The following is a 10,579-nucleotide window of genomic DNA, read 5'->3' on the forward strand; positions in this document are numbered from 1 at the left end:
ATGGAGGGTAGGGAAGGCCCATTTCAGGAAAACCTCAATGACTGCTTCATGACATATGTAAAAGAAGATAAGAAACCTACTGAAGATGTAAGATAGACACTTAAATTGACAGAGGACCTTGAGGTTTGCCCCAGCTTTCACATTTATGAAATGTGATTGTAATGCCTCGTCATTCATTCTCTTTACTTTATTACACAGCTTATATAAATGTCAGTGTGATATGGCAAAATACAGCTGAGGTCAGTAAAACAAGTACTAATTTCTATTAATATAAGATAAAGAATAGGCTGATCCACTGACATACTCGTTATCCAGTAATTCTGCCAATATTTATGAAAGAATACCTATAAGGTTAAGAGCCAAATCCTTCCTTTCCACTCCACAAGGTTTGAGTTAAATACCAATGTCTGACCCTTCTGCTGTGTGGAGTATATCAACAGCTCAGAGGTTCTTCCCTGGAAAACAAATCACCAAATAATTGCAACACTCAAGACTCTGTAAAGTGTGGTGAAAGCACAATTAAAATTTTATATCAGGTCTAACATACATTATACATATTTTCTTCCATTTTACTTGCAGGTGACTCTATGCTTGAACTGCTTAGTGTCTAAGCAAATTTTGCATTTGCAAATGCAGTCTAAATGTGGGAGCTGTGTGTGATACTTAAACTTGTTTTGGGGGCAGAGGACCCAAAGGTGCTTCTACTTTAACTCTGCCAATTGGGACCCCTTTGCTTCCTAGGAAAATCTTTAAATATCTCTGGCCTAGGAGCTAGCATAGAACAGTCTCTATCTCCCTGTACGTTTCTGCCCCAAACTCCCAAACATATTCATAGGGAGAGGGAAGACAATGGTGGAATTATTCTGTGCTGCCACAGCTGTTAACGTTTGCAGGTAACGCAGCAGCAGACCTGCCGGAGACTCAGCCAGCACCATGGAGGCCTTCTGGAGAGCTTTGGAAGCATTCATTTCTCCTTCAGCTGCCACAATCTGAAAAGGAACCAAAATGGAAATGGCGTGGAAATACTGCCCATAGTGGTGAAAATCCAACTTTATAATGAGGAGAAAACAAACTAGCTTGGATTCCTGGAACTATAGGACAAGAGGAAATGGCCTTTAAGTTGCTAAGGGGAGGTTCTCATTGGATATTAGGAAAAAATTAGGTTTTTAAGCATTGGAAGAGGATGCCCAGGGAAGTGGTGGAGTCACTAACCCTAGTGGTAATTTAAAGGGTATGTAGATGTGGTGCTTAGGGACGTGGTTTAGTGATGGACTCGGCAGTGCTGGGTTTAAAGGTTGGACTTGGTGATCTGAGAGGTCTTGTCCATCCTAAAAAATTCTGTGGTTCTATGACAAGGAAATGAAAGCCTGGAGGTGAACACTGTCATGGGTCTCACCTTAGCTTTTGTCTCTTGAGCAGCCTCTGCTTCAGCTGCCATTGCCCTCTGCATGGCCATGGGGATCCAGATGTCTTTGATCTCCACATGGGCCACTTTGACTCCCCACTGCTCCGTGGCACTGTCGAGGATAGCCTTTGGGACAAAAAACATGCCAGGAAGAGCACAGTGCTGGCAGAGGGAAAACCACATGGTGTTCCCTGCTTGGACAGAAGCATGGGACAAACCTGCACAGCAGAAAGAGGGACACTGCAGGGGCACCAGCACTCAGCATGGTGTGTGACAGTGGGTACCACAGCTTCAGGAAACACTTGCTGGTCAACACCAGTGTCTCCTCTGTGGCTTCTCTTCTGCCTCCTAAATTATGATCCCCATCCTTTCTTTAGGTGGGCACTTACTAAACTTCTCCCTCTTACAAAGAAATACTACAGCAACTTCCTTAAACAGCACAACTTGACAAAAGTACGCTGTGGGCAAGACATAGCACTGGCTGCAGCAGCACTGGCAAACTCATTTGTGCTCCAGCTCCTGGGCACTCCTGCAATCCACACCAGCACCATGACCCTGTCTCTGTGTGGCCACTCTCCTGGCTGCAGAGGGTACAGTCCCTCTTTGGTCTGACTTGTCTCTCACTGAAATTAGTAAATTGGGTATTGGATTTTTCTTCTGCTCTCTCCCTGGCTGCCAAATCAAATGATGGCCTTTTAAAGCATACAGCAACTCAATTTTGTGCTTTTAGTTGTAATGACAAGAGATACAAGCCTTGCCTCAATGAAGGGTCTGCTCAAGCCAGAGCTTCCCCTGAGCAGATCTCCTTCTCCATGTTTGCAGCTGCCTCTGTGCAAGGGATAAGCTGATTTTTTTTTAAACCACTGGGTAATTTCAAAATTTTAATTTCTTTTTGATAGAGATAACTCTGCTACAAGAGCCTAGGGAAATACCTTTAGTATAACTCTTTCTGACTCTAAGCAACAAGATGTATAATTGAAAAAAAAAAAAATAAAGGGAGATTATGTTATCCTTGTTGAAGAAAGATTATTTTTAATTTGCTACTCCCCAGAAGACACCTCTGTGCTTGTGAATTTTAGGTGCCAGATTTACCTGGATACTGTGTGCAATCTCTTCACGACCTGCCAGCAGCTGAGCCAAGCTCTGTGTACCCAGAACATTTCTCAGGGTTGTCTGTGCCAGAAGCAAGGTCGCAGAGTGGACATCAGTGACATTGGCAACAGCACTGACAGCGCTGTGGATCCTGTAGTGCACCACCCCATCCACCTGGGCAGTAACAGCATCCCTTGTGAGAATCTGCATTTGAGAAATGCACACAGTCACACAAAGATCCAACAACACATCCTTTGCCTATGAAGGGGAATATATTTTTTAACCCTTAGAGTAAAAGGCACTGATAATTCAAAGAAACTAAGAATTTCTTTTGATTTCTTTGTCATTCCCCCAAGAAATTACTTCAAGAAAGCTGTTCAGCATCGACAAAGTTTAAACTGGGGGAAAATGCTTTACATACCCTCTAAATAACCCTTCAATAGTAAGTGAATTTCATCATTTGAATTAATTTCTTTTTCAATAATAAATGATGGCTAGCCTCTTTCTTTCCTGTAAAAAGGTCCATTAATGAGTTTATACATTTCATGCAGCTTGGAAGATCTGTGCTACTTCCCCTAGACACTGTATTTGTAAGAAACACCAACAAATTAAAACAAAAATAAAAAGTGCAAGAAATTGTGAGAAGAAACTGAAAGAAATATTTAAGCATTCATAGAAGAGTTGTCATCTTTTGCCAGACAAGCTTCTTGTGCCTCAGAAGGCAGCTAGCCTCAGTGGAGAACTGATGTTGCTCTACTATCACTTCCCTCCTCAGCATCTTTTGCCTGCAAGTGAATGCTTCACAAAAACCCAGCCAAATGCTGCAAAAGCCTGGCCAAAAGCTGCTAAGCCTTGTACAACACAAGTTCTTGCAACCATCTTCCTTCCAGCCTCACATTTCGGGGGAGCCATTTTTCATTTCACACCACACACCCCTGCACCCTATGCTCTGAGAAAAGACTCTGTTTACAAAAAGATAATAGCCAAAAAAAACATTTTCTGGGGAACACAGTAGGAAATTCTGGGGGCCCAAAGGGTCTTGGAGCTGCCTCTTCTCCCTCTGCTCTTTGTTTAAAGAAAGGGACAGCAGCGCCAACTCCATAAGCGGAAGAATTTTTCTGCCATGGGCCTGAGGCTACAAAGAACCAAAATTTGATCAGAACAGGATTGCTCAACAACTGATCCTTCAGATTAATTTTTTCAGTCAACATTTGCCAACAAAATGCCTGAAGATATATCCTACTTGGATGTAGGATGTAGGATCCATTCCTGCTTGGACCTGAGTTTTGTGGAAGATTGTCTGCTAATTCCTGTTAATTTAGTGGGACTTGTTACCCCTGGGTAATTTGCCTTTCCAGACACATGTAGGAGGCTCTTTTGAATGGTGAGCTACATGTCAGATCCAATTTCATTAGGACATTAATTTACAACTGGGAATTTTGTAGCCTGCTCCTCTCTTGTCCTCCCTGTCTCACATTCACACTTGTAACTCCCTTCCCTTATTTTTAAATCACAGTTCTGAACACCAGCTTGACCTGCAATGATGCATCTGCAAATTTTCATTAGGGGAATCATAGAATAGTTTGGGTTGGAAGATAAAAGATCACTGAGTTCCAACCTTCCTCCCATGGGCAGGGACACCTTCCCCTAGACCTTGTTGCTCAGAGCCCCATCCAACCTGGCCTTGATCACTCCCAGGGATGGGGCACCCATAATTTCTTCGGGCAAGAAGTTATTTTGTAAGCAGCTTGAAATCCAGAAGATACAGCAGAAAAGCTAAATTCCATATGGTAGATAAATTCTATATGGTAGCTCAGCATGGCAAAATGACAAAACATTCATTATTTTTGATTGTGCCATGAATCTGCTCCTGTCTTAGATGGCCACTAGAGAAGTTACCTCTTGTGGAGGAATCTTACAGGTCACGGTCCTAAGATCAACCTTGATAAATGTATCTGTACATGGAAGTACAAGGATCATTCCTGAAAAATAAAAATTATTAGATTAAATACCTCTGAAACTAAAGTCCAGATCCAGGTATCTTAGAGAAAATAAACAGATGGAAATACCCACAGCATTTGGAATAACACCCTGCCTTATCACTGCAGCTGTCCTTTCTGCTTACAAGACATGACAACAGTGATGTTTTGCATTTTCAAATAACAGAGGGAAATGCAGATATCTGCAAATAATGTGAACTTATTAGAGCTTAATGACCTAGAACTCTTGTCTAGAAATGGGCACCTTGAAGCTCTTGTCTGAAGTTTGCCATGAGAGTTTTGGCAAAAATTCCTTCCATGCCTTTGATTTTCCCTTTTTAAATCACAAGCCATGTATGGTTCAGTATGTGTCCTCAGGAAAGACATCACCCAGGTCCAGATTCCTGCACCACATAAGAAACAGTGTTCCAGGGTGTGACAAATCCTGTGAAGGAGTCACCACTGTCCTTCACTGGAAGGGGAGACTGTACAAAACTTCCAACCTCAGCAGATTGCTTTGGTGCCCAGAGCCACACAGAAGAGCTCTGTACCTAGCTGCTCTTTGGACCACATGACTACTATTCAAGAGGAAGGACAGTACCTGAAAAGGACTTTTTCCTGTTATTTCAACTTCTAGTTTGTTCATTTCATAGGCCAGAGGTGGTAAGTGCACCAATGCAAACTCCTCATGCAGCTGGGTTTGGTTTGTGATTTGTAAGCTAGTCCTAGGGAGCAGCCTTGGTGTAACTGCTGTGTCCCTGTCCTGACACAGTTACCATTTTCAGAGCAGAGGACAGCTAAGGGGCTGCCAGCAACAAGCTGTGTTGGAAGTGAGGTGCAGGGAGAGAGGCCACAGTCACTCAAAAAAGACTGTGGCAGACTTGAACACTGCATTTAAACCTGCCTGCAGTCCCCTGACAGTGTGTGCAGCATGAATGTATCCTTGTGTTGTCCAAATTGCTCAGCGGCAAAGTCATACCTGGTATCAAGTTCCTCAAACTTCTGTGCTATGACAGGAGCATGGCTGTATCTTCTCTTCAGAAAAGTGAAGTCTGCAGGTAAAGGAACTGCAGTAGAAGGGACCTTCTCATTCCCCTCTATGCCATGAAGAAGAATTTCATGGAACCTCTGCAATTCTCTATGTGGTCTGGGTGCATTGTAATAAAATAAACCCAGAGGACTTTAACAGAGAAAAACTGCATGTATTCACCTGGTCCCTTTGCTTTCTTGGACAGAATACGTCCCAGACGAAATACAACAGCACGTTCATATTCTCTCACAACCTAGGAAAATATTTTAAATTTAGAATTTTACAACTAATTCTATTTTCATTCCCCAGTCCTTTAATCTTTGGCACTCATATTAAATGTGAAGAAAGTACAAATATTATAGGAAGCAACAAAGCTGCAAATCACTTTCTTCACATCTTCTATTTGCCTCATGATTTGCTGGAAAAACTCAGCCCCTGCCCATGGAAACAGGTAACAAAACAGGTCACATATGAAAGAATTAACAGTGATCTAAAAAGGACACCCCAGAGCTCTCCCAACATCAGCAGCACACTCAGAGGAGTTGTAGGCAAAGGGGCTCTCACCTCAGGTAATCTAAACCACTTCACTTAGTGCATCACAACTACTGAAGGCCTGGCATTCAACTGATGTTTAACTGGAAGTTTAACTGATGATGAATGTTGAGACTGGAAGAATTAAATGAGGAAGTTGTGGCAACACAGAACACTTGTGAAAGAACCTGTGTGGATCTCATTTCCAGAGCACATCTTTGCTACAAACACTTATGATTCCCAAAATGTGAATGTGAGGTGCCTTGTCTTAACTAAATCAGTAAAAAAGTAACAACAATGATAATAGAGCATTCTTCATGTGCCTCAAATCCTGATAGCTTACCTTAATACATGCCCAGATGGAAATAGGAAAGGTAATAAGCACCAGGAGGAATGAAAGGGAAACTAGGATCCAGCCACAGACACCAATTCCTTCCTGCCTGTCAGCTATAAAAAATATAAGGAAGAAGAGCAATGAATGCAAAATTTGAGAAGTCATCCCAGGGATGTACATCTAGCCCAGCTGCAATCATATGGGTCCACAAAGTCCACAGAAACTCACTCCCTCTTCCTCCCTCCCATCACCCAAAGAAAGCCATAAAACACCTAACCATTCAACTTTATGGCTGTTCAGCACAGAAAATTAAAAAAGGTTCAGAAAATATATTTTGCAACAGGAAGAAAGGAAAATTAAAGATATTACCAAAGCTGGGGGCTGTGAAGGAAAAATAAATGAATGAGTGGAGTAACCGTGAGTATGAAACTATCAGATAGGGCAAAGGGTTTAGTTTGTGTGAAACAGATAACAAGGTAAATGAGGGGAAGTCTTGCTTTCTTTAGATGGACTTTTTGAGGAATATTCATAGACTAGTTCATCCACTGGACCATAAATTTCAACATTAGTTCTTGTCAAAATGCATTTTAAGCAGTTGTCTTGTTGTGTTCACCTCATCTCGTCCCAAAATTTCATTCTAATGAAATAAAACAAATATAAAACTAATTTCATTATTTTAGTGCCTGAAAGGAAGGCAGTAGTAAGGTAAGTTATTTCAAGGATTTAGGGCAGCACTGGAAATTTCTGATACCAAATAAAACTCACATGCAGACAGAAATGAGAAATAGGAAACAATTCAATTTATACTCTGTAAGAAAAAAAAAAAACCCAGCTTGTCAGGACCCTGAAACAGCACGAGGCTCCCTGATCTGTAAGGCATGAGCTGGCAGACCAGCAGAGCAGGACTAACAATTTTGTCAGAGCATTCCCAGCAACTACTGTACTTCACATTACACTAGTGGTGTGGCAGGCTACAACAGATACATAAAGCACCAGCAGTCAAATGTCTTTTAATCAGTGGAAAGAGATCAAGGAAAGTCACAGAGTAGGCATCATTCATAATTCTTAATTTGAAATCTGAGCAAATTAATCATGAAGGGATGTTTTGTTCAGCAGAACTCAACGTTTTTACTTTCTCTTAATTTCACATAAATGACCAGCTTACAGAAAATATCTGAAAAAATAATTTTCTCCAGTGACAAATTTGGTTATGAATAACCTCCTCAAAAGCAATTTTGGGCTGTAGCATCCTCTACTATCATCCACCTGAGCCCACTGTGAAGACGCCTGGTGGGAATGACACAATCCACAGACAGGGGGAATAGATGAGAAAAAATGCAAGTACCCAGCAGATTGATACTCAAACAGCTGAGACAAGTTAGGGGTCAAGATATCACCCCTAACCACCATGGGCAAAAAGCATGCATCCAAAACTTGACAAAGTACAATTGAATCCTTCTCCACAAGAACTCTCCTAGAGATCCTGATGCCAGCTAATAATGTAGGTTGCAATTAGAAAAGGAGAACATGAAAATATGCCTTTGAATGAAACTCCTAGCTCTCCCAAACCACCACAGATCTTCTCTGATTACCCCAAAGTTTCAAACCATTTAACCACACAACAAATTAAAGACTCTAGAAAAAAAAACAACAGTGAAGAACCAGTCACAATCCTATGTATCATTGACCTGGGTTTGCCATCCCTGTATATGGATTATAATAGTCATGACCACCAAAAACCTCACTTGACTCTTTAGTCCAGAGCAAATCAGGAGCTGCAATGCACCACAAAAAGGGAGAGGTCATCACTCAGCAGTTGTGGAAAAAACTCCAGGGTACTGGAATAAGATTCACTTAATTTTTTCTTGATGCACTCATTAGGGTACATCACAAACACACTTGGTAAACAAACTCATGACGTGGGTTTCACATTTGGAAAGCAAATGAAAAACTCTGTGGGCAAAAATCTCCCAAGTCTCCTACAGCAACAAAAAGATGGAGTAGACTCAGCCTCTTTAACCACCATGCTTTCTACTTTAACCTTTCTACTTTCTCCTAAAGGCTGAAAAATTCTTCTGTCTTCCCTAACTAGATCCTATTTTCCTCTCTCCAGTCTATCCCTCCATACAGAAGAGTATCAATAGCTGAATCAGTCTTTTTCATCCATGGGGTCATGTTGGCAGAAGGTAGATGCTGATGCATCCTGGCAGGGCAGCATGAAGCTACTTGCTCTGTCACTTACATTGGCAGATTCTGAGTTTTCATCTACAGCCTATGTCAGACATCAAAGGCAAAACAAATGTACTTTTTTTGTTTGGTTAGTTCTGCTCCTTTTAATATTATTGAGAAAAAGCCCACTCGCGCACACAAAACAAGGCTTACCAATTAGATGTTCTCTGTTCGTTTTCTTGGGTCTCCCTGTCTGGGGATCCATCCCCTTAGAGGGAAGCTCTGATCCCCTCACAGATGAGACAACAGCGTGCCTTGAAACTGCAAGGCTTGTGCAAGATGTTGAAGAGGGAGGCAGGATGGGAGGAGAAATTCCCCACATGAGAGTCTTCTGGGAGTTAGTTACCCTGGTGAGGAGAGGATGCTCACAAACACCAAGTCTTGTGTCTCTGGTGTAACTGGATGGTATTCTGTGGCCGTCCTCTGTCTGGGGTGCACTTGGCCCCGCTGGTCTTAGGCCCCAAAAAATACAAGCTGGATATACTTTCTATGAATCCATCACCAGAGATTAAAACACCCACGAACGAGACAGGAAGATAAAAGTCCTGTGAGGAGCAGCTGAGGTACAGCCTGAAGAAAATGAGGCTCAGGGGAGATCTTAACACTCTCTATACCTGCCTGAAAGGATGTAGTAGCAAAGTGAGGATTGGTCTCTTCGAAAGAAACAAGCAACATTATAAGAATAAATGGCCTCAAGTTGTGCCAGGGGAGGCTTAGATTAAATATGAGGAAAAACTTACTTCACCAAAACAGTTGCCAAACACTGGAACAGGCTATCCAGAGAAGTGGTAGACTCTCCCTCACTGGTGGCATTTAAAGGACATGTGTATGTGGCACTTAAAGATGCAGTTTAGCAGTGGAGTTGGCAGTGCTGGGTTAATGGTTGGACTGGATCTTAAGAGGTCTTTTCCAGCCTATGATCCTATAAAGCAAGGCAGAGATTGCATGCTGCTCCTCTGCTATTCTGGGGCTCAGCTGCTGTTCAGATCTCAAACATCAGCATAATAAATAAACAAAACTCCAGGTGAGGTCTCCAAACTGTGTAGAATAGCTCACCACACCCCTCTTCACACTGTCCCATCAGTACAGACTGAGCCCTATTGAACTGGATAACCTAGAAACCATAGCAGAAGCATTTCAGCTCCCAATCCTTAAAACTGTACCCCAAGAGTATTTTTCAATAAATATTTTGACAATCAAACTAAGCACAGCATTTCATTTCTGAAGGCTGTAGCAGCAGAGGGCAACCCTCTCAAAAGACAAGGCTGTTGCTTGTTATTTTAATAAAATATGAGAGGTGCTATCTTTCATATGTAATTTATGAGTTTGATATATAGCTGCATTAATTACAGGGCTGGTTTTTGTGAGCATCTGTTAACTGGAATATCTGTGAAGATCTGGCTTCATTTCACCCAAGTCTTCCTCCTGGTCAGTAATCACCCTGGCCCCAGATGGATCATTCAAAGCTGATTGTTCCCCAGAGAATCCTTTTTCAGTCTCACAGAGAGGAAACTAGACCCCTGAACTGACATTTTAAATACCACTGAAAGCCATAAGCACAGTCTGAAAAATCAGGATTGACACGCTTATTGCAATATGCTCCCAAAAATGTGACAAAATTCATTTTAGGCCATTTGTAGCATTTTCATCATTATTTGACTTCCAAACATTTGAGCTGTATGATCACACCTCTTCAGGACAGACGCTTATTAGCAGGGTAGCATGTGTGAACAGTGACAAGAGGAATGTGGTTTAGTTATTTCAGAAACAAAAACATAATATGCAAAACTATCCCAACGTTTTTTTTTTAATTTTAGAGCAGAACTAAAGTTATTGAAAATAGCTTAATTCTGAACCATTTGAACGCCACAATTTAAAAAGCTGTTTATACCATCAGATAAATGAGCAGCACATACTAAAAATTAACAGATATAATTGCTCCCTGTTTATTGACAACTCCCTGAGGTGACTGTAAATAG

The 10,579-nt window shown here is 41.6% G+C and overlaps 1 protein-coding gene across 1 annotated transcript; it reads right to left on the reverse strand.

Moving 5' to 3' along the window:
- Positions 1 to 666: 666 nt before the first annotated feature.
- STOML3 (stomatin like 3) lies at positions 667 to 8,805 on the reverse strand. Its single transcript, XM_053971021.1, has 7 exons — positions 8,754 to 8,805; positions 6,381 to 6,484; positions 5,687 to 5,759; positions 4,397 to 4,479; positions 2,498 to 2,701; positions 1,397 to 1,531; positions 667 to 989 (listed from the first exon to the last, which is right to left on the reverse strand). Exons 1-7 carry the CDS (start codon positions 8,803 to 8,805, stop codon positions 789 to 791), a joined length of 852 nt encoding a protein of 283 aa, XP_053826996.1. The 3' UTR covers positions 667 to 788.
- Between the last annotated feature and the right edge of the window lie 1,774 nt (positions 8,806 to 10,579).

The sequence above is a fragment of the Vidua macroura genome, chromosome 2 (genome assembly GCF_024509145.1).
Source record: "Vidua macroura isolate BioBank_ID:100142 chromosome 2, ASM2450914v1, whole genome shotgun sequence".
Classification (NCBI taxonomy): Eukaryota; Metazoa; Chordata; class Aves; order Passeriformes; family Viduidae; genus Vidua; species Vidua macroura.

What these genes read in the sequence shown, in the direction of transcription:
- STOML3 (XM_053971021.1), bottom strand. Translation starts at nt 8,805, where the DNA reads ATGGATCCCCAGACAGGGAGACCCAAGAAAACGAACAGAGAACATCTA. An exon ending in GAACAGAGAACATCTAATTG is followed by an intron (nt 6,485 to 8,753) that starts GTAAGCCTTGTT and finishes TATTTTTTATAG; the next exon opens with CTGACAGGCAGGAAGGAATT. An exon ending in CCATCTGGGCATGTATTAAG is followed by an intron (nt 5,760 to 6,380) that starts GTAAGCTATCAG and finishes ATATTTTCCTAG; the next exon opens with GTTGTGAGAGAATATGAACG.